Below are 24,119 nucleotides of genomic sequence, written 5' to 3'. Positions count from 1 at the left end.
ATTTTGTCTACAGCTGCCGGGGGGATTTAAAGCATGACCTGCCACTCTCCTTTTAACACCCCTGTCCACTAAAAGCCTTACAGACAGCAAAGAAAACAACGAAAAGTGTGAAGAGAAAACCTACAGAATGGGAGAAAAGATTTGCAAACCATATTTGAATCCCCACAAGCCCCATGCCCCCCCACCAGCCCGTTGGTCCCTCAAGCGGCAGACACATCCTTGCCCCTGCCTTGGGCTGCTGCAGACATCCCTGTCACCTCTCAGATTCTTGCTCTCCGTCCTAGAGGGAGACCCATGAGTTCAAATCAACAAGCTCCCTGCCCTCTGACCTCTGGGTGGCTTCAGCAGAAATCAGAAAGCAGCGGTCAGAAATCGGAAGGCAGAAGAAAGAGAATGAGGCCAGGGGTTGGTTGCCTGGTTCACTTTCTACAGGGACATTTTGCCTGGCTCTGTCCCTCTATCAAAGGTTGCAGCTCCTGATAGGTGGGGTACCCACCCTACATGCCCTCCACTGCCCTGAATTAATCTGCCCTCCAGCTGCTCAGGTTCACTGCGTCCCTCTTTCCCAAAGGTTTTTCTTTCAGCCACTTCTTTTGCTTGACATGCTCTTCCCAGACAACTGGGCTCACCTGGAGCCTGACCACAGTATTTAAGATGGCAAGTGTCCCTGCCTCTCCATTCCCCTTTCTCTGCTCTACTGTTTTCTCATAACACCCTTCACCTTTTAAAACACTGTGTGGGGTACTCCCTTGTTACACTGTCTGTGCCCCCATGAGGAGCTCTCTTTCTCCACAGCAGGGACCTTTGTCTGTTTTGTCCACTGGCACAGAGCAGGGGCCTGAGGGAGCATTTGCTGAGTGCTGGAGGAAGAAGCGCCTGGCCTTGGGCTCGTCTTCTAGTCTTTGAGAGGCAGCAGGGCAGCTTCGGCACATGTCTGCTTCTCTTCAGGGATATTAACAACAAGAGTAACTGTGTGTTTCCCAGGGCTGCCGTGATAAGGTCCCACAGACAGAGTGGCTTCGGCAATAGAAATGTGTTGTCTCACAGTTCTGGAGGCTGGAAGTCCGAGTCAAGGTGTCTGCAGGGCCCTGCCTCTGGAGGCGCCAGGGAAGGGTCTGTTGCAGGAATTCTCCTGGCTTCTAGTGTGCTTTGGCTTTGGGCAGCACAATTCTAATTTTTAGAGGGTGTTCTGCCTGTGTGTATGCCTGCATCTAAATTTCCCCTTTTCTTAGGGACAGTCGTATTGGATTAGGGGCCCACCCTATTCCAATATAACCTTATCTTAGCTTAACTAACTACAACTGCAATGATCCTATTTCAAATTCAAGTCACATTCTAAGGTACTAGGGACTTCAACATATGCATTTTGAGGAGGCGCAATTCAACCTATAACAATAGTTAAGTTTATTGAGTATCTTCTCTATGCCAAGCACTGTGAATTACAGTACGATTCTCATGACAATACCTGTTGAGGTTTAGGTCTGTTATTATTGCCACTTTCACTAAGAGAAAAATGCGTATCAGAGAGGTTAAATGACCAGCTCAAGGTCACCCAGCTAGCAGGTGCGGGACCAGTATGACACACAGCCCAGAGGCTCTATCACCCTGCTTTCTCTCTTTCACCACGTTCACCTCTCACACGTGCTGGATCCAGTGTCATGAGTTCCAGCAGTAAACTCTGAGGCCTTTGATTCTGAAATTGTAGAATTTATTGGGAAGCTACGGGGAATACAGGCAACAGAAACCATAAGGATTTTTATTTTATTTTATTTTTTTACTACTACTCAAGAGCATATTCCATTCTTGCCAATTATGAAAACTTACTGCACTGAATCAGAATGACTTCCTGTGAATTCTGACCCCCTGATTTGTAAAAGCACAGAGTCTGTGCTTCTCAAGAGTGAGCCCTCCCCCGACAAAGCCCCTGCCCCACGCGGCCTGAATGATGCTCACTGGAAGTTCACTCTTCAGAGAGTTAACACTGTGCCAGGCAAATCAATTTGGAAAACCAGCTGTTTCTGAAAGATGGCAATTATTTCTAGTTGCCCAAGCTGATGACTGAGGCCGTGAGCCAAAATTAATTGCAGATGAAATGAGCAAAGATGTCTTTCCCTTCTCAACTTTATTAGCCTCCTGAGCCATTTTAATAGACTGTCAGAATCTTATAAGAGGAATGAAAAAAACTGGAAAGTCTTTTTGGACAGGCAATCACTTCAGAGGGCTGGATGAAATATGTGTGTGTATATGTGTGTGTTTATTACATATGTAACTGTATATATAAATATATATTTATTGCCTTGTTTTCAAATATATTTCAAGTATGTGTATTTGAAAAGAAGGTAATATATTTAATATATACAATTATATATGTAATAAACAAATTTATGTATATTTGAAAACAAAGTAATAAATACATATATACAATTATATATGTAATAAACACGTATTTATGTATCATATATGTATGTTATTTATATATGCTGTTTATATAGTATATATATTTTTATTCTATTATATTGTATTATATACTAAAAATATATATTTATGTTATATATAAATATATATTTACATATTTTATATGTATATATGTAAGTATATAATATATAAATATATTTACATATATTTACATGTATATATGTGAATATATACATAGAGCTATATACATATTTTATATATGATACATATTTATATATCATTTATATTTCATATATAATGTATACACATATACTTTTATATATCATATATTTATTTCATTGTTCTCAAATATATAATATATAAACATTATATTATGTATATTATACGATATAATATACAACCTATATAAATATGACATTTTTATATATATAAAAACTTTGGAAAGGGCATGGAATTTACCTTATATTGACTCTCTGTGAGGAACAGGGGAGTGGCTTTCACACTCCTTGGATTTTGTTTCCATAATTCTGTTGGATGCTGTATTAGTTTCCCATTGCTGCTGTAGTGAGTTACCACAGACTCAGTGGCTGAAAACAAGCCAGGTGGAGTATCTTATAGTTTTGGAAGTGAGAAGTCTAGAATAGATTTTGCAGTGCAAACACGATGGTGTCTGCAGGGCTGGTTCCCTCTGGAGGCTCCAGGGCAGAATCTGGCCTGCTGCCGCTTCTAGAGAACATCTGCATTCCTGGGCTTGTGACTTCTTCCTCACCTTCAAAGCTGGCAATGGTGTCACTCCTGCCTCTGCTTCCACCATCACATCTCCTTTTCTGACTCTGACCCTCCTGCCTCCCCCTTTCACTTACAAGGACCCTGTGATAATATTGGGCTCACCTGGGTAATCCAGGGTTCACTCTCTGTCTCAAGATTGTCCCACCTGCAACATTCCTTTGCGCCATGTAAGGTAATATATTCCCAGCTTCTGGGAATCATGGTGTGGACATCTTGGGGAGCCATCATTTTGCCCACCACAGGTGGGAATGGTTATGTCCATTTTACAGATGAGCAAATAAATTCAGAGGTGTTGGGCAATGTTCCCAAGACCACTCAGCTGGTAAGTGGATGATCAGGATCTGAATTCAGAGTAGCCTCATCCTAAAGCCAAAGCTCTTTCTCCCCAGAACGTTTTTCTATTCCACATTCTCAGCCTCATGCTGAATTTAGTCTCATGCCTTTCCAGGAATTGGGGTCAATGCTACCATTTTAAGGACTGTTTCCAATGGACTATTCTGCATCTGTCCTTGCATCTCCAGCTCTTTGAGAAGATGAAAGAGGGACAGACTATCCAACGCACTTCACTTCACCTAACTTCTGCTGGCCCTTCAGCTCTCAGGTTCCTGGTCCCTGTCTCCAGGAATCCCTCCCAGAACACCTTATTTCAGAGGGAAGCTTGTCTACGTGTTGCATGTAGTAATTGTTTCCAGGTTTGCTTTTCTCTCTAGATCATGGCAACTTCACCTGTGACAGCTGGAACAGTATGAGTGCACCTTAGGTGTCCGTGGAACGGATGAATGCATGCCTGCATGAAAGAATCCACCAAGCATCACTTCCTGCTCAGAGGAACCTCCCACACAGAGGTTCCTGAACCTCTACAACAGCAAAACATCATTTATCCTTGGGTCATAGTCAACCTCCTCCATTGGATGTGAGCTCCTACAGGCAGGCACCATGGCAAAGGCCCTCTGTAAGCCCAGCACAGGGTCAACAGTCTGACCATGGGAGGAGCTGGCAAGAGCTTGCTAAATGGCAGGGTACCAACTGGCCATGGTCCAGATGACTGAGATCCACCAGGTCCACACTTAAAGGCAGCGGCAGGAGCACTCTCCAGAGGCTGCGGCTCTGAGTCCTGATTTTAGAAAGGACTCCTCCTTCCCTTTCAGGACTGTGAAGTCATTTACTCTCCTTTCTGGGGTTCGTCTTTCCAAGGAATACTTTGCCCAGTATTGTCAGCTTTTAAGGAAGATGATCTGCCTGCCAGAGCATGGGGACAAGAAGGAGTGGCTTCTGGAGTCTGGAACGAATAAGAATGGCTTCCTGTGAAGTCTTCTTGGACCAAGGGAAGAAGCGTAGCCACTTCCTCGTGTGCTCCTCTTTCAAACAAGGGCAATCACTGGACTTTCAGGCATGACGTGAGCACTCATGAGGTCCCGTGTAGAACACTTTGGGGTCTCACTGGGGGGCAGCAGGAGCCCCATGATGATCTCTTTTCCCACTCCCTCGGGTTCTGAGCCAGCTGACTGTGTGACCCACAGTAAGTCACTCCTTTGGGTCTTGGTTTCCTCAACTGTCAAAAGATAGCAAGAGTCCCTGTAAAATCCTGCTGTCTACAAGGATGTCCATCGTAGCCTTATTCAAAATCACAAATTATGGAAATCTACCTAAATAGGACAAAAATAGTTACCACTTACTGAATGCATACCATTTGCCAGCCACTGCTGGAATCACTTAATGTACATTCATTGGTACAATCCTCAGCCCATCCCTATGAGGCAGGGATGATGGCCTTTAGAAGTGGGGAAACTGAGTCACAGAGCTGCTGAATAACTTACATGGGGGTCATGCAGCTAATAAAAAGACACAGAGTCGGAACTGGAACCCAGAAAGCATGGCACTGCCATCAGGTTCTGAGCAGAGACATTCAACAACCCCACCCTCAGACAATGGTTAAGGAATGATCATATAGAAAATTACTGGAGAAGGATAAATCTTTCAACACTAGTGTTAATTCAGGGAAGGTGATGATCTGCATAATTTTCTGCATCTATGATACACTTCAACAAAAAATACTTAATAAATAAGAAAATAGAGAATCATTCTGACATAAGATTACGTGAACAAAAGCAGATTAGAGCACAGGATTACTGTGCTACTATGCAAGAAATATACATCTATGCACAGAAAGACAAGGGAAGAATTTGCCAAACTTCCTTGGGCAGTATGATTGTAGGTAATTTCTTCTTTGTTCCTCTCTATTTTTCTGAATTTTACAAGTTTGCCCTAATGAACTGGTATTGATTTCTTTACAATACCAATAAAATACTTTACAAAAAACAAAATGAAAAATTTCCCGTACTTTCCCCATAATTTTCATCTCAGACTGACTGTGTTTTTTCCACAGCTCAAAGTAAAAATTAATAAAGAAAACTAGATGCAGTCTATAACTTAAGAATAACGAGAATGAATCTTGTGAAACTTCCAGAACGTGAAACGTTGAAATGTTTTCCTCCAACAAAAAGGCTGTGAAGTGGAAAAAGAGACAAAACATCATTCCTCTACATTTTTTATGATATCTATTTTTAAAAAGCGTCTCGTTAGAAGGACCCATTAAACGCGAGGTGCAGAATGAAGTGTCCTGTCATCAAGAAGTCAGAAAGACAATTGCAAGCCTCTGCCTGTTTGCATGGGCATCAATCTTGTCAGTGTAAATCAGTGAGCAAGAGTGAAAATAAACAAACTACTCCATCAAGGTCAGAGAACACAACCCTCTAATTTTAGCCCTCTCTTTCCATTTGGAAGGGAGCCTAACTGTGTCCTGTGTGCCTAAAATGTGAGGCACAGTCATACCTACAAGAAAGAAGAGACACAAACATCTCATAAAGAGGGCAACTGAAGCTCAGAGATGTTGAGTGCACTGCTCAATGCTACACAGCCAAGAAGTGCCAGAGCCAGGATTCAACTCCAGTTTGATCTGATTCTAAGATGTGGAAATTTATTCTAGGTTCTGAAGCCACCCAACTTTCCCCTTCACCAAATGTTTCTTTTGCATGTCGGAGGTTGAGAAACAGTGACGAGCTCTATGCCTTCTTTTGAACATATTGGCTTATTATTAAGGTCTTCCTCTCTATTATACTGGTCCACTGGAATGTCCTTTCTCCTTTGCCTTGCAAACTCCCACATGTCTGGGGTAATGAGATGACTGCTAATGGTTTTGAAATATTTTAAATGTCATGGCAAGAGATTGAAGACTCACATCAATTCTCTGATCCGAACTCCTGGGGACAATATGGCCCTCTTTCACATATTTTATTCATTCATATTTCATCATTTGTGACTAGGTGAGAACTCAAAAGATGGAGTTATTTATTAAAAGGAAGATGACAGGGAAGCAAAATATAGAAAGGAAATATCCTCTGGATGGGTAAAATGTCAGTGAAGAACTGCATGATGAACTCCTAAAATCCAGCCCCCTTGGGCATGACAAAGGACGTGCTCCTTTAAAGGGATGCCTGTTTGTTGCCTGGGGTTCCCACAGTGCAGTGTTGCCTGTCCCATGAGGTGTCAGGGACTGGGTGAGAATTGTCACTCTTCAATATTCACTTTGAGGTTTCGGATCAATAGCCTGGACACAAATGATGTCTGGATTCTCCCCATCCCAGCTATTTCTTTAAAACCAAGAGTTTGCTGAGTGATAGAAAACCACATTGTCCTAATTGATGAATTCTGATGGGGAAATCCCCTGCCTTAAAGGACCTTACGAACATCCCTACTGTGCTGTGTAACCCTCTGTGGCATTCTCAGGAGTAACACTCAGTTGACTTACAGAGAAGACGGCAGCCAAAGTCTCGATGCCCCCTGTACTCAAGATGACATACGGGATCTTTGCTGGAGGGATCCCACCTTTTCCAAAGACGCTGTTGGTATAGAACCAAATCTGTAATGCAGGAAAGAATGAGAAGAGAGAATGGTCAGTGGAAGGACTTAATCTATTTTCTAAATCAAATTTGGGTATAAGGTGGTCTCTGGATTAAACTCAGAGTCCCAAGGTGGAGTGGCGTGGATGCTCATTTTTCGCCTTCATCCCACCTTTTCCCTTTCTTCATTACTAAAAGAACTCCTGGATACTGGGAGTTCCCAGCTAAAAGACTACACTTCTCAGTTTTCTTGCAGCCAAGTGTGGCGGTGAGATAGAAACAGTAATGTTGGTGGAGCTTCCAGGAAGTTTCCCTTTTTTTAAAAGGAACTTTTCATCCAGGAGGTGTGCTTCCATTTTTGTTTTTTATTTTTGTTTGCCCTTCCTTCTTTCTGTGTCAGGATGGTGGAGGTGATAGCTGGAGCCTCAGCAGCCTTTTTTGGATTACTAGGTGACTTCAGAACAGCACGGCCATTAACCTCCATGGTAACTTTATGAGAACCAGAAAAGGCCTCCACTACACAAAATGGTTTACTTTCATCCACTGAAAAATTGCCATAGTAAATCCACAATGCGTACAAGGTGAAAGATGTTCCCCAGAGTTGGGTAATGCACAACCTGTTTAACTATACCTAGAGCCCCTGCCTTGGGATGAAAGCTGCTTATTTGGATGCTGGACCAGGAAGTTAGAGTTAGCCTGTGCCCTCACTGACTACAGTGGTTCTGTAATTTGTTATCCAAACATGAACACTTTTGAAAGTGTTGATAATTATGCTGGGACAACACACATATATTGAGTGCATCCTGGGAAAACCAGTATGTGTGGTCTTAGAGTTGCTATACCAGCCCTGGCAACTTACTTCATGTGAGACAGAAAACCTTCCATCTTGTTGAGGTCTCTTTTGGGGTTTCTGCCACATGAGGTTAGGCCTAAATCCTCATTGACTCTCATGGCATCAGACAAGCACTGATTAGGAGTTTGGAGACCTGGCTCCATCTTGAACTAGCTGCATGACCTCAGGCAACTCGCTCTGCCCTGCAGAGATTCCTACTCCTCCCCAGTCAAACGAACATGACCATGCTTATCTTGCCTGTCCCATGAGGTGTCAGGAACTGGGTGAGAATTGTCACTCTTCAGTATTCACTTTGAGGTTTTTAACCTGGACGCAAATGATGTCTGGGTTCTCCCCATCCCAGCCATTTCTTTAAAATTGAGTTTGCTGAACCATAGAAAACCCATTGTCCTAACTGACGAATTCCGATGGGGAAACCCCCTGCCTTAAAGGACCGTATGAACATTTAAGAATAGTTTGATCCCTATTCAGCAGAAATGTTAGAGCACATTGTTCATATCCTGTCAGGTCCAACATTAGCTGGCCACACTCTTGCGTTTTGCTCTTTGTTTCTGGATGCTCTTGTTTCTATAGATCTGTCTTATTACCAGATGTTTTTAGCAAAAATTATTCATGCATTGGGGGGAAGATTTAGGACCTACTTATATCTACAGATGGTTAAATTTTGTGAAGAAAGTAAACCTCCATAAAGTTATGGGCAAACCGAGAGATGCCAGTGAAAACTACGACACCCATTTCTTCAAGCTTGCAGGCAGGCATACATCTATTGGCAAAAACAGGTTTTAATATTCGTGTAAACAAGAACCTTCCTGTTCTGCACCTGTCTCTCATTTGAGTGAGCGTTAGACTCCAGAAAGCACAGGTTAAACCCATACTCTTCGTCAGTATCACCTTGTTCTAGGCAAAAGTAAATGGGGTGCTTAAAGCCTGAACCTTTGCTGTCACATCCATGGTGTACAGAGGTAGCGTCTAATAAATCCACCAATTCCTACAGTTCTCAGAGCTATAACAGAAGCTAACATTATCCTGAAAACCCTGTGTCCATTGAATATGTTTATACAATCGACTCCCCTTTAGGGGGTAACTGTGATCCCCAGTGCACCTTCAGGGTTGGATTCCAGAAGTGTAAGAGCCTTTCTCAGTCATCAGCCAAATTCACTGATTTTCAATGGCCAGCGTTCTCTAGGGGCCCTCTTAATGCCTTCAGGCTGCCACGCTGTCACCCATGTGAAGGTGTCTGACGTTTGTGTTATTCATAGCCGTGATTCTGATCCCCGTGGCCCGACCAGCTCACGTTCCTGAGGTTCCCAGCCCTAGATCCCACTTAATGTGAGTCCTCTTATGTTGCGGCCAGCACCTCCTTCTGGCTCCTCTCACCCCCTGGTTTCAGTTCTCCCCATAGAGACACTGCTATAGATGTCCCTTTGCAGGTTAGTGGAGAGAGTCATTCGCATAAAATTCTAAGTTCAGTAAGGGACAGTTATAAAAACAGCAATAAAAGCCATATTTATTTTTACAACCGTTCATGCATCAAAAGGCAGAAATCAGCCCACAAATCCTCTCCCCAAGCCCAGGGGCTGCAGGGGTCCTGCCGGGCTGGCCCTGTCCCCCCCAGGGCAGGCCTGAACGTCACACACACTACCAGTCTTATTCTGTTTGTGCCACGAAGCCACTGCCCGCCCCTTGCATCAGCTGATAGAGTGGGAATGTGACTGCCTCCAGCTTTACCTCTGCTCACACTGATGCTTATTTGATTGGACAGTTTGAGGTCGCTGTAAAATAAGAAAACACCCAAGAAACTTAAGAGTGCATCCTGCCCCGGAGCCCCCTTTGTATCCAGAAGAATACAAAGTAAGGACTCAAATTTTAAGAGGGGCCAGAAAATGCTTGCTTTTAAAAGCTTTTCAAAGAGTGTTGGATCACCCAGTCTTGCTTCTCATCTTACAGATAAAAATCTAACCTCACACTGACCCAGCCCTTAGCCCAGTGATACCACCTTTCTGGCCTGCTCTCCTTTGAACTCTGACATGAGTGATTGAGGCTCAGAGGGGTGAAGTGTCTCACCCAGGGCTACACAGCTAGGAAGTCAGAGGATGTGTGCTGCAACCATCGCCTCCCTGGCGGTCTCAGGCTGGGGCTCCTTCAACAACATAATAGCTAAGATTACAGAGCGCCACCTATGCGGCTGACCCCACGCTGAACCGATTTATTTATTTATTTATTTATTTATTTATTTATTTGTTTGTTTGTTTGTTTGAGATGGAGTTTCGCTGTTGTTGCCCAGGCTGGAATGCAATGGCGCGATCTCGGCTCACCGTAACCTCCGCCTCCTGGGTTAAAGCAATTCTCCTGCCTCAGCCTCCCGAGTATCTGGGATTACAGGCATGCGCCACCACGCCCAACTAATTTTCTATTTTTAGTAGAGATGGGGTTTCTCCATGTTGGTCAGGCTGGTCTCGAACTCCTGACCTCAGGTGATCTGCCTGCCCCAGCCTCCCAAAGTGCTGGGATTACAGGTGTGAGCCACCACGCCCAGCCACTGAACTTTAAATGCATCCTTTCATCTATCTTCACCACCACTTTACAGCTGGGGAAACTGAGGCACAGGGCAATCATGACAACTTGTCCAAGGTCCCATACTTCAACAGTTCAGTGTTTCAAGTTGCATGCAGGCAGATGACTCCAAGCCTGGCCCTCTTGACCACAGTTTAGGGTGGCCACATGGAGGGTCTCTTCTCAGCCTTCTCCCTATCCATCAGGACACAGCCAATTGCTGCAGTGAGATGGTCTCCGCTATTATGATTACAGAACGTTTTAGATTCTTCCAATTTGATCTAGGAAGTGATTTCAGGAGAATCTTTTCAAAACAAAAGTTATTAATAACTGCTTCTGAAATTGTAATTTGAGATTTTGTACAAAACCTGATTTAGGCTCCAGAACTCCTAATGATGGTTCAACAAATCAGATGGACCTTCATGCGGTTCCAGGCCAAAAGAGGGGGAAAGTACCACAGTTTTCTATAAACACATCTAAGGTTTCATGTCTCCTTCCCCTCGTCCCTCCCAGTGACCTCCCTTCCCTCCCTTCTACTCAACTGTTTAGAGAAAGGGTAAGAAATCTGGGACTCTCTTAGGCACTAAGGTGACAGCAGACAACACAGGTCCTCATCTGCCCTAGAAGACCTCTTAGTCTGGCAAGGAAGGGAGGAGTACACAACAGTTTCCCAAGTAAGTGGTTAGAGGAACACACCAGGAACCCTGTAATGCATGGGCATCCCACCAAGTGCAAAATCCCAGGCAGCCGTCCACCGCCGGTGAGCACCCAGAACCAATGTCACCAGGCCCATATGGGTTCATTCATGGCTGGCACTCTGATCCTCTTTGCTCTTATTTTACATCGATTTCTAACACACTTGGGTGTCTTGTTTCCCAACCAAGACTGCATATCAGGAAGCAGCAGACTTTGAAACTGCATGACATTGAGAAAGGAGAAAACAATGCTAGAAACAGTCGTGCTGATGACAGCAAGGTTGGGAGGAGATTCATGCACGCTGAGCAGTTGCCACCTGTGAGATATTTCACATAATTCCACAGATTCCTCATATCAGTTGTGCAAACTGAGTATTATCATCCCCATTTTTCATGATGGGAGACTGAGGCCCAGGGAAGTGACTATGATTGGCTTCTGTGTTTAAGAAAGAAGGAACCCCAAGGAAGGAAGGGTCATCCCAAGTAGATACGAGAACCACGCCATGACCCTGGGCATTCTGGAAGATTCAGGAAGGTTCAAGAAAATGAAGGCTTCCCCACACTGGGCTTGACAATTGATATTGATCCAATTTTTAGCCCAGAACTCCCTATCTCCTGCCCTCGCCTCCTTTTCTCCCCTAGACACTCAGGTGCCCACCACGTGGCATGGGCTGCTCTGGTGCTGGAGACACAGGGTTGATAAGATGCAGCCTCCATCTTCAGGGATGGAGACCCACTAATAGCTCTCTCCAGGTGAGGGGAGCACAGTGGAGGGGTAGGAGCTGCTGTGGCCACCCCAGCAATGGGGAAGGGGGTGGGCCTAAAGCCAGGAGCCTCCTTCACACTGGCAACAGACTGACACTCACACTGAAGCCTGGTTTTCATGCTGAGGACAAACTGCTCAAAAGGAAGGCAGCTGCCTAAAATAAGTCACTTTAAGCGACAGGTCTAATTTTAAAGAAGGGAATTTGAAAGCTTATTGTGTGAGGCAGGGGGAAAAAGCAACAATCCAACACCAAAAAGGAATTTAGAAATAAATAAATAAATGTTGTTTATTCCAACTTTTGAATAATTTCTTTTTTCCTTTTTTTTTTTTTTTTTTTTTTTGTGATAGAGTCTTGCTTTGTTGCCCAGGCTGGGGTGTAGTGGTGTGATCTTGGCTCACTGCAGCCTCTGCCTCCCAGGTTCTAGTGATTCTCCTGCCTCAGCCTCCAGAGTAGCTGGGTCTACAGGTGCCTGCCACCATGCTTGGCTAATTTTTGTATTTAGTAGGTTTCACCATGTTGGCCAGGGTGGTCTCGAACTCCTGACCTCAAGTGATCCGCCTGCCTCAGCCTCCCAAAGTGCTGGGATTACAGGCGTGAGCCACTGCACCCGGTCAACTTTTGAGTGACTTCCAAAGTACGTGAATACCATTCATCGGTTCCTTAGCATAAATACACTGAGCATCTGTGATGTTGGCTTGATACAGAGGTTCTCAGCCGGGGGCAATTTGCTCCCACTGCGATGTCTGGCAGTGTCCGGAGCCATTTTTGGTTGTCACAGCTGGTGGGGCAGACGGTGCTACTGGTACCTAATGGGAAGAGACCAGCGAGGCTGCCGAATAGCCTAGGCACACAGCATAGCCCCCCTGACAATGAATTTTCCAGCTCAAAATGTACATAGTTATGAGGCTGAGAAATGCAAGTCTGGTACAAAGTGCCTGGGTGGGCTGTACCGGGAGTGCACCCAGCACCAGCAGGTGTGACTTTGTCTGTGCAGGCACCACCCCTGGGACCTTGGGCAAGGCCTGACCCTCTGTGAGCCATAAGTTCTTCGTCTAGAAAATGGGGGCGATACCACCTACCCTGTGGGACTGTTTGGGGCTGGAATAAGATGACAAACACAGAGATGCCTGGCAGTATTTATGGATGTCTCAAGTGACAGGTCATGTCCCCCAAATAATGTCTGGGAAAGTGAAGAAGACAAAACAAGTCTTCCAAGGCAGCTAAAATTTTGGATCCATGTTAGATCTCTTGGACCCGTGAATCTGGATGACAAGGCAGCAGGTGCAGGGGAGAGCTGGACCACAGTACAGCAGTGATGCTGGCATTTGCCACAAAAGAGCAGGGTTCTCTCTGTATGTAACACTGAAGAAGACTTGTCCCTGTGGCTGCCTAGGGATGGCCTGGGGACACAGCCTGAGTGACATGCATGGGGGTGCTCCGAGGGGGACCTTGGGGCCAGATAGCTGGGGCTCAAGTCCTTTTTCTACTATTCCTTGCTGTTTGACCTTAGAAAAGTGTCTCAATGTCTCTGTGCCTAACAGTGGGGCCTAACTCACAGGGCGGCCATGGGGACAGCTCCTGGCCCACGCTGAGTGCTACATGTATGTGCACTTGATTAGGCTTGCAACCCAGTGGGCGGAGGCCAAGCGAAGGGGAGCAGCTGGCCTAGGTTTCTCACTGCAGGTTTGTGTCCCACTGAGATGGGAAGCCAGGCCTCTGACTCTTGGTCCAGAGCTCTGCTCTGGGTCAGGTAAAGCACGTTCAGCTGCAAGTATCATTCCCAACTTAAACATTGAAGATCTTCAACACGGGAGGGCAGAACGCTCTGAGGCTGGGGCCTGGCTTTGGGAGTAGCTGAGATTTTTTTTTCATCACGTGCTTAGGCAGCACGCCTTGCAGGTACACCACAGCGGAATTTATGAAGTTATACGGCGGATGCAAATAGGAAAATGATGTCCCTGTGGAGAAGTGAATTCTGTTTAGAACTGTCATGGTTCTCAATGTAAATGCCTCATTCACTACAGGTTCCATATTCAGTCTTCAAGACTTCAGGCGTTAGCTTTAAGAAATGATTCATTTCCTCTCTCTACTCTCCGAGAACAAGGAGCGCCTCCTTGAGACTGTCTGGCACAACCTCGGTCTCGTCAACAGGAAGAGACAGCAGGACTCTCCCAGGATCACTCGGTTAATGTAGGTAGAGCCACTGACCCAGGCACCTGCTCAGTCTGCTGACTTTAACCAGACCAAGGAGAAAGGTAAAAGCAAAAAGCAAGGTGATCTCATTTCATCCTAGTGTTTCCGAAAATAGAACCAACAGTTGTGGAAAGGAGGTGGAACACTGTGGTTGCAGCTTTCTATGCTGCTGTTTTTTCTTCTCTGGACAGGAATGACTCCCCTTCACTTCATCTTCCCTAGACACCCCCAAACGCCCTCCCTGCCCACCTTTGGGGGTGCTGGGCTCATGCTTATTTAGTATAAATGCAAGCTGTCTTACTTGGGGCTCTTCAGAAGGGTGCTGGCAGCTGCCTCTTCTCCCTCCCTCTGGGTTCAGCCAGTCTCCTCTCAAGTGACATGAGTGACCTCAGAGGCAGTTTGGATGCTTTATGCAAGAATCTCCTCTACACTCCCCTGCCAAGTGGTCGGCCAGCCTGTTTGCACACCTCCATAGATGGGGAGCTCACCACCCCTAGAGGCAACCCACTCCATTTGTCCGAAGCAACAATAACAATAAAGATCCAGACTCTGCCTCCCTAAGTCTCCAACCAGGAATTCCACCTTCGAGTGCCCTCAAGGCAGAGGAGACTGCTGCGAACATCCAAGCGTCTGGGGAACCTCATGGAGAGACCTCCTCAGACTTCCCGGCCCATGGCAGCTCAAGCCCCAGAGCATTTCTTACTTAAAGCCTTGAGGTTTTTTTCAAGCCAAAGTTGTGAGTTGAAGACAACCCAGCCAAGAGTACTTTTATTAAAATCATCTCAGTGTCTCTCACTTCCGACTTCCTAATATCCGTTTTTTAAAGAACTATGACTTTTAGACATGTCTAGGGATAATTAGTGCTAGCATTTATTATGGGATATTTCTGTGGCCAGCGGCTGACCTGAACACTTTGCATGGATTGTGTCTTTCCATATTATGCGATCCCATTTTACAGATGAGGAAACTGAGGAGGATCAGTCAAATTACATGGTTGCCTAACAGCATAGAGTTTGTGGTGATGACAGAGCTGAGACTTGAACCTGGGCATCCAGGGCCCAAGCCCTGAATCTCCCCGCCCTCTGATCCCTCCAGTCATGTGAGGATGCCCACCGGGCCCCAGGACTCACCGTGTTGAGGCCACAGAGCTGGTAGCAGGCCATGGTGACAATCACGGTGACCACCTGCCAGTGGACGTAGCCAGCTCTCAGCAGCTCCAGCACAGACACCAGACAGATGTTTGCGGCTCTCAGCCAGGACCTCCTCTACTTCTCGGGAAACATCTGCCTTACCCAAAAACGTCTGGAAGCTGCAAACAGAGGCACACGTGGACTTTCAGCAGGGATTAGAGTGTCCATCGTGTCTAATGCTGGGCCCTACAGGGACGGGTCCCACCACCCAGCCACATACCTTAGCTGGGGGTGGAACTTGGCAAGGGCCTTTGAAACTATGGAATCCAAAGCCCGTGTTTAAAAATGGGAAAACAGAGGTGCAGCGAGATGCCATGATTTGCCCAACCACCCAGCTGGCTGGGAGAAAAGCTGAGAACGGGGGTGTCTTGACTGTCTCCAACGCAAGGTAGAGCACACCCAGAGTTCAAATCCATCTATAGCATTGGGCAGCTGTGCCCCTGTTCATCTTTTGTTATCATTCCTGCCTCCAATGGCTGTTGTAATAATTGCATGATATCATATACATTCAACCATGGCTTGGAGCTTCCCTCACTGAAGCTCGTTTGCTGAATATTCACTAAGCGCCTCCTGTTTCCCTGGCTCATGCGTTCACCCTCATCACAGGTGTCCTGAGAGCGGTAGGATGTCACTTGGCCAGGATGCCCTGCAGTCCACACTATTGTGGAAAGAAGGATTGAGCTTAATGACTGTAAGGCCCTTTCCATGAGACCCTCTGAAATACAAGAAAACTTGAGTGGAAATAGTCCCAAAGAGTGAATCTTCCCAAGACTCAAACCCACCCTCGTGATTTATGCCTTTTCCATGTTGAACACTGCAAACTTCTAGCCTCAGAGAATCTGTATTTTTTTTTTTTAAATGAAGACCTTAATTGTTCAAACCTCTATGAATGTATGCTTGAAGGCGGGCTGACTGATTAGACCCCTGAAAGCACAATAATCAGATCATGGGGCACTTTCGGACACAGATGCCTATACTCAGTGCTCTGATCTTTCTTCCTCCTGCAGGGAAAGGTGGCTATTGTGATGGCTCCTGAGGACAGTCCATTCCAGACACAGCAGGCAGCATCCCTAAAACAGGCTCTGCCCCTCAGGGTATGTGAAAATGCTCTTCTTAAGCAAATGCCATTAAACTTGCTCCAGATTCTCCAAGAAGCAAGTACCCTTCCAAAGGCTTTGGAGTGTTATTTCCAGCAGAGTACTAAAAACTGCTTCAGAATGTCTTTTTTTATGAACTATAAATTAATGCTTTCCCCAGCATTTATTAAGGGTAAATGAGAAAAGCAGCTGAATGAGCAACATTTCTGTTTCATGCACTAAGTATAATATTTCTACTATTTCCTCAAAGTTCAAAATGCAACATCCATGTGATAAAATAACTCTAGACTTTTGGGGTAGAAAACCATTTCTTTCCTTCATGACCTGCATATTTTCTATTATAAAATAAGGATAACTTCATAACCTATGTTTTTTTTCCTCTTTTCACCATGGCTGCCAGGAAGCTCTCAGACAAATTCAGTGTTTAGCCCTTAACAGAATTTCCTGAACCAAAAAAAATCTCTCTTCTTTCTCTTAAAATTTCCTATCTTCCAGCTCCATCCAAGTCCCTGCAAAGGACATGATGTCATTCCTTTTTATGGATTCATAGTATTCCATGGTGTGTATGTACCACATTTTCTTTATCCAGTCTATCATTGATGGGTATTTGGGTTGATTCCATGTCTTTGCTACTGTGAACAGTGTTCAGCAAACTAATGCATGAACACGTGTTCTCACTTATAAGTGGCAGCTGATCAATGAGATCACCTGGTCACAGGGAGGGGAACAACACACACCGGAGCCTGTTGGGGGGCTGAGTAGGGGGAGGGAGAGCATTAGAAAAAATAGGCGATGGGTTGATGGGTGCAGCAAACCACGACAGCACACGTTTACTTATGTAAAAAACCTGCCCATCCTGCACGTGTATCCTGGAACTTAAAAATTAAAATTAAAAAAAATTCTGATCTTGTCTTAAAGCTTCAACCCTCCTATTGTATATATGTTCATAAAGTGGGTGACACTGTTTCAGAGTGACCCCCAGCCTATGAAGGAGCAAGGAGGCTGTCCAAGGGCCCAGCCATTTCTGCCCAGTGGGGGACCTCCTGCAATGCACAAGTTTCTCCAGAGCTCTCCCTTGGTCTTGCTGAGACTTTGCCAGGGGCACTGTGGCCTGATAGCTCCTCCTGCCCAATTCTTCCCCCATCCTTGTCACTTCCCAGGTGTTACTCTCCATTGAAACTTTGGCACTCCTAACTTGTTCTCAGACCTGCTTCCGGGAGAACCCAAACCTGCACCAAGGACTTACCTGCCGGGGCCTCCCACACCCTTCAGCCCCTGCCTCTTGAGTGCCCTGCAGGACCCTGGCCCAAGCGGGCCAGACTTCTATTTCCCTAACTGCCAAGTAAGCCCGCCCCCCACCCCTCCATGACTCTCTCACTATTTTCAATCACTCCTAACAACGGCCTGTTGGGATTTGGGCTTGGGGTCCTCACTATTCCACACGTACCCTTTCTGGCTGAGGGCTCACAGATATTCTTTTGAAAATAGCAAACACAGAAGACTGAGCTGGAGTCCTGAGGGGGCACCAAGGAGGGGGCGTTTCAGGCTGCCAGAGAAGGCAGGGGCACTCCGGGCAGGAAGCAGAAGGATGGAAAGTCGTCTCCTATTCCTGACACTAGGGTAAAGCAAGATACATTCTGTAAGGTACATGGGTGTGCTTTGGTCAAGGAATAGGCCGAGGTAAACATCCGGGCCAGAATGACTGAGTGAGTTTAGGTGCGCAGGTGCATACTCCACTTGTTATATAACCTGTTTCTGTAAGTTCATACTTGGTTTGGAGCCACTATCATTTGGGAAGGTATAACTGCCCTGCTGACACTGTACAGGGCTCTTGGGCATGGCTCCACATGACTCTTGTGCAGCTGCTGGTGCCCAGAGAAAGAGCGAGATAACCAGAGCCGTCCATCTTGCAGATGGACAGAGGGGAGCCAGGGCAGGGTTCAGCACAGCACGGCATGGCACAGTTCGCGCTCGTGCCCAGAGAGAGAAAGAGTTAAGCTGCTGACCCTGAAGGCGAGAGAGAGCTAGCTGTGCAGCTGAGGTGGGAGTGGCCGGCTCGAGCAGCCGAGACAGAATGGACAGTGTCTGAGAGCTGCTGATGAGAGAGCTGCTGATGAGAGAGCTGCTGATGAGAGAGCTGCTGCTGAGAGAGCTGCTGATGAGAGAGCTGCTGAGTCAAACCATATTCACCTGCTTACAGCCCCCCAGGTGTTTTTTCAGCTACCTGTCCATCCACCCAACCTCCTCGGGCCTCAGCTGGGGCGGAAACCTGACACATTCATCTGCACCTCTGGCTCTTTCCTCAATCTGGAATGTTCTTTTGACCTTTCTGCACCTGGCTACTCGCTTCGTTCTTTGAACCTTATCTCTGACACCTCCAGGAAGCCTTCTCTGATGCTTTCCTGGCTGGATGACAACGGAGGAGCAAGCCAAAGAGGGCCTTGAGTGTTTGCACGGGGATGAAGTTCCTGCCTACAGGTCACAAGGGATGGCAAGACCAATAGTTCTGAGCGCCCCAAAGGTGCCAGGCATGGGCCTTGGGAGCTGGGCATATGGTGATTTAAAAAAAAACCAACCCAGATTGTCCCATCCTCTGGTCCAGCCTCATTATCTTATGACCAACAAGGAACAAAGAGAGAACCTGGTGCTTTAATTTGCGACACGTGTTCCTTGTGTCCCTGTAGCAGGTGCTGCATGCCACCTAAGTCTCTCCTGCACATGGACAGCTTCCTATGCCTGGCACCTGTGCCTCTCTGTCTGCGGCTTTCCCTGGGCACAGGTGTGTGCTCAGCCCTCAGCAGTTAACACCCCCAGGAGCAGGCCTCACTTAATGACAAAGCTGATGTTAACAGAGGTATACCTAGCTTCCTCGCAGACACCTGAGTGAGTTCTACGCTGTGCCCCAGAGGTGACTGGGGGGGGGGGTGGGGTCCCAGTTGCCCACAGCTGACACCTGCTCACTGATGAACCTCAATGCCTCCTCCGCTTCCCTGTCCCACTTCCCACCTGGGGAAGTGATGCTTCCTCAATTGCACCCTCCACTTCCCTGTCTCATTTCCCAGCTGGGCAAGTGGTGCTTCCTCAATTGCACCCTCCACTTCCCTGTCTCATTTCCCAGCTGGGCAAGTGGTGCTTCCTCGAGTCACCTCTCAAATAAACTTCCCATCCTCAAAACCTTGACTCAGGCTTTGGGGGCACCTGACAACAATCACAAAGTCACCTAAACTAGATGCCTGTGGTCACATAACCCAGACACTGCCTTCCGTGTCTGATTTGTCTGATCTAGTGACTAAGCCCCTTCAGCGTCTAGAGTCCATGTGCTCCTCTCTGCCTGAGCCCAGGCCTGCCTTACTTTAGGTCTCAGGCTCGCCCTGCTGGGCTCATTATCCCCAGGCTAATCCCCAGGAGGACGACTGGGCCGCTCTTCTGCACACAAACCTGTGCTGTCTTGCCCCGGCCAGCAGGATCCAGTCCAAATTCTCATCTTCCATGCAGAGCCTCCTCCCACAGTCCCTGTGGCGTCTGGAGGCTCCCCCCATCTCTCTTGGCTGCTGCCCTGGAAAAGGCACTCGTCCTCCATCCCACATACCCCACAGCCTGGCCTCTGGGCCCTGCTCGTGCTGTTCCTTGTGCCCAGAACACCCTGCCACTGTTGCCTGCCTAGGACATCCTTTTCCGAGGATCCCCTCAGCAGTCACATCTTCTGGAGACCTTCCCTGTCCCCATGATGGCTAATCACTGTCACCCTCTCATCTGGGTCGCCCTTGCACCTGTGTCTGTCTCTCTTGGGCACTTTCACTGTTGTGTGGAGTGTTCTGTCTGCACACCTGCTGTGCCCACCCCTGGGAGCGCCCCCTGAACAGGGGCCATTTAAGGGATGCTGTGGTACCATGGAAAGCGGTGGGCCTTGGAGTCGGAGCAACCTGGGCTTCACACCCAGCCCTGTCTCTGCTAGGAGACCCCGGACTAGTCACCTATTCTCTCTGCCCCATGCTTGTTCTTCCACAAAACAGAAATCAAAAACACCTACCTATGAGGTTGTTTTGGGGAATAAAATCAATATGTATTAAGTGTTGGCATGTAATTGGTGTTCACTAAACAATTATTATTATTTTTATTTTCTCTCTGTGGAGTCTGACATAGAATGTACATCCAACCCATGTGTTTTGAATGAAATAGTAAAAATCAAGACTCAGGTGACAGGGAAGGAGAAGAAGCATGTTATAAACACGGAAGCGGGGGCAGGCTGAGCAAACAGGAACAGAGGAAAATTATGCTAGATGTCAACCAAATTGAATCAGCAGGGGGCCAGTATCTGCTCCGCGTTCTCCCTACTCTTCCGGGCATGGTGTGGTTTTCCAATGGCAGGTTCCCCGTGGTCCTCAGACACCTTCAGAGCACAGCAGAGTGACAGACACTGATGCATGTGGGGGTGGCCCACACACGACTGCAAGGAGATGAGACTGAGCCTGCCAGCCTCCCTCAGGGTCCTCAGAGAGCCACGCTGTTAGCACAGGTGTCATCCTGGCCTGGAGACCCCTCCAGGTGTCTGTACACCTGCTGAGCCCGCCCTGGGAGTGCCTCCTGAGCAAGGGCCACTTAAGGGACATTGTGGTACGGTGGGAGAGGGCAGGCCTTGGAGCTGGAGAAACCTAGGCTTCACATTGTCTCAGGGCCAATGGGTGCTCACCAATGCAAACACACATTGTCTCGGGCCGATGGGTGCTCACCAATGCAAACACACATTGTCTCAGGGCCAATGGGTGCTCACTAATGCAAACACACATTGTCTTGGGGCCAATGGGTGCTCACTAATGCAAACACACATTGTCTCGGGGCCAATGGGTGCTCACCAATGCAAACAAATCCTGGCTGCATCATTTTCCATCTAGTATGATACCAGGTGAATTACTTAATGTTTCCATGCCTCAGTTTCCCTGTCTGTAAAATAAACATAATAGCATTGGTGTTGTAACCAGTGTTCAATGTTGGCACACATGAAGTCCTCAGAACAGTACCTGGCTTTTGATGAGCAAGGAGCATTATGAATATATATGCTATCACTGTGGGGTACTTGCTACATTCTCCCTCTCCCTTTCACCTTTAGCCTGGCAGTGGGTACAAGATGCTATAATCTTCTGTTGTGGGTTGAATTGTGTCTTCATAAACATATGCTGAAGTCCTAACCCCTGGTACCTGTGAATGTGAACTTACTTGGAAATAAGACCTTTGCCAATATAATTAAGATGTAAGTTAAGAGGAAGTCATACTGTAGTAGGATGGACTCTGGATCCAATATGACTTTTGTCCTTACAAGAGGAGGAGACACAGATAGATACACACAGGGAAGGCAAGCTTGTGATCACAGAGGAGAGGTTGGAGTGATGCAGCTGCAAGCCAGGGAGCGCCAAGGACTGCTGGTCACCATCGGAAGCCAGAGCATGGCCCTGCTGGCACCTGGACCTTGGACTTCTGGCCTCCAGAACTGTGAGGGAATCCATTTCTGTTTCTGTTGTTCTTGTTTTGTTTGTTTGTTTTTGTTTTTTGTTGTTGTTGTTGTTGAGACAGAGCTCCGCTCTTGTTGTCCAGACTGCAGTGCAATGGTGCAATCTCAGCTCACTGCAACCTCTGCCTCCCAGATTCAAGTGATTCTTCTGCCTCAACCTCCCAAGTAGCTGAGATTACAGGCATCTGCCACCATGCCTGGCTAATTTTTTGTATTTAGTAAAGATGGGGTTTCACCATGTTGGTCAGACTGGTCTCGAACTCCTGACCTCAGGTGATCCACCCGACGTGGCCTCCCAAAGTGCTAGGATTACAAGGCACGAGCCACCACGCCCGGCCCCATTTCTGTTGTTCTAAGCCACCAACGCATGGCACTTTGTTAGGGCAGCAGTCACACTTTATCGCCTCCTGCTAGAGCAAAGTGCAGAACAACCTGGAGACCTCTTCCCTCTTGTGATCAGGGGCCTGGGATTAGAAAGGCAAAGGGACTTCACGTGACGCACAGGGCAATAGCCTCGTATAAGTTGCATGCCCAGAGTGGCACTGAGCTTGTTCTCTCTTACACAGTGCAGGCCTCATGCTTCTAAAAATAGGAGATTTCATCAAAGCATTTATTTTTCCAACTACTAATGGAATTTAAGAGGAGGAAGTCATTGAGTTTTTAACTTAGGTTCAGTGTCTTTTTATTACCCACAGCAGTCAGATCCAAAGTAGGGTATGTACGAAGGGGTGTAGCAGGAGATATTGGAGTTCCTATTTACAGTTTTATAACATTTTGTTATGGACTGAACCTGGAGCCTTCACATGGCCTGTGTGAGTGGGGAGCAGAGCTCCACTGTGTGCAGAAGCTGACAGGGTGCAGAAGCCTTTGATCTGTCTTTTGATATATTGCTGTTTACTTGTGCAGTTTACCAGTTAGCAGATTTGGGAATGGTAGTATATGGTTTGAATTGAATTAACCCTAATGAATGTACAGCTGGCTTGTAAAGAATCCCCCAAAGCTGAGTACAGTAGTACATGCCTGTAGTTCCAGCTAATCTTTTTGGGAGGCTGAGGTAGGAGGATCTCTTGAGCCCAGGAGTTCGAGGCCAGCCTCAGCAACATAGCGAGACCTCATCTCAAGGAAAAAAACAAATCCCCCAAAGAAACCACGAATTAAAGGTAAAACTAACAACGCTCACACAAAGACAGACAGGACAATCAATAGTGGAACCCACCATCTCAACTCCAGGTGCAAGCCCACAGCTAGCCTCAGCGACCACTGACAGTACACTGCTTCACAGAGATGTCAAAATTCAACATGGAGTCAATCTGTTGCTTCAGGATACAGATGACATTTTAACAGGAGTGAGAAAGTAGCAACCTTTTATAAGAAACTGTTCCATAAAAAGAGATGTGTCTGTCACGTGCTTTGGTAGACAAAGTTATGTACACAGGCTACCAATAAAAACTCTTGTATCTCAGCTGGGAGCACTGACTTTCGCCTGTAATCCCAGCACTTTTGGAGGCCGAGGCAGGCAGATCACCTGAAGTCAGGAGTTCGAGACCAGCCTGGCCAATATGGTGAAACCCCATCTCTACTAAAAATACAAAAAATTAGCTGGGCGTGGTGGCAGGTGCCTGTAATCCCAGCTACTCGGGAGGCTGAGGCAGGAGAATCGCTTGAACCCGGGAGGTGGAGGTTGCAGTGAGCCGAAATTGTATCACTGTACTCTAGCCTGGGTGACAGAGAAAGACTCCGTCTCAAAAACAAACAAACAAACAAAAAAGTCTCGGATCTGCACATTCAAAAAGAAAAACTTGCAGGCAGTTAAAAAAAAAATTTTTCTGTTTAAAAATATTCCAAAAGAAAAGTTTCAGTAGGTTTTGTTAAATGATTATTGTTAAAATATAAAAAGGCAACATCTTCTTACTACTCAGCAAGGACAGTGGTTGATACTAAGGAAGATGGAAGTTCACTAGCCTGCATTTTCACCTCCAAAAACACTTCATTCCTGATGGATGGGATTACAGGTTGAAGCCGCTTCATCAAGTTCAACCAGGCTTGATGTAGCTTCCGTTTGGAGCTACATCTGTTTCATGAGGTTCATTTTTGGGCTATCCACATTGCAATAACATTGGCCACCACTTGCTAAGGGTTCCCTTGTGTTTTATGCACCCTTA

General features: G+C 46.6%; 1 protein-coding gene across 1 annotated transcript in view; it reads right to left on the bottom strand.

Annotated features, from left to right (window-relative positions):
• LOC105465861 (solute carrier family 2 member 9) overlaps positions 1 to 24,119 on the bottom strand; it is a 199,430-nt gene that overhangs the window by 66,857 nt on the left and 108,454 nt on the right. Inside the window, 3 exon segments of the mRNA XM_071092692.1 lie at positions 7,013 to 7,123; positions 15,295 to 15,406; positions 15,408 to 15,475. Coding sequence (XP_070948793.1) covers positions 7,013 to 7,123; positions 15,295 to 15,406; positions 15,408 to 15,475 — 291 coding nt within the window.

Source organism: Macaca nemestrina, chromosome 3, assembly GCF_043159975.1.
Source record: "Macaca nemestrina isolate mMacNem1 chromosome 3, mMacNem.hap1, whole genome shotgun sequence".
Lineage (NCBI taxonomy): Eukaryota > Metazoa > Chordata > Mammalia > Primates > Cercopithecidae > Macaca > Macaca nemestrina.
The sequence above is the reverse complement of the archived record's forward strand: the minus strand, read 5'-3'. Positions and strand labels throughout refer to the sequence as shown.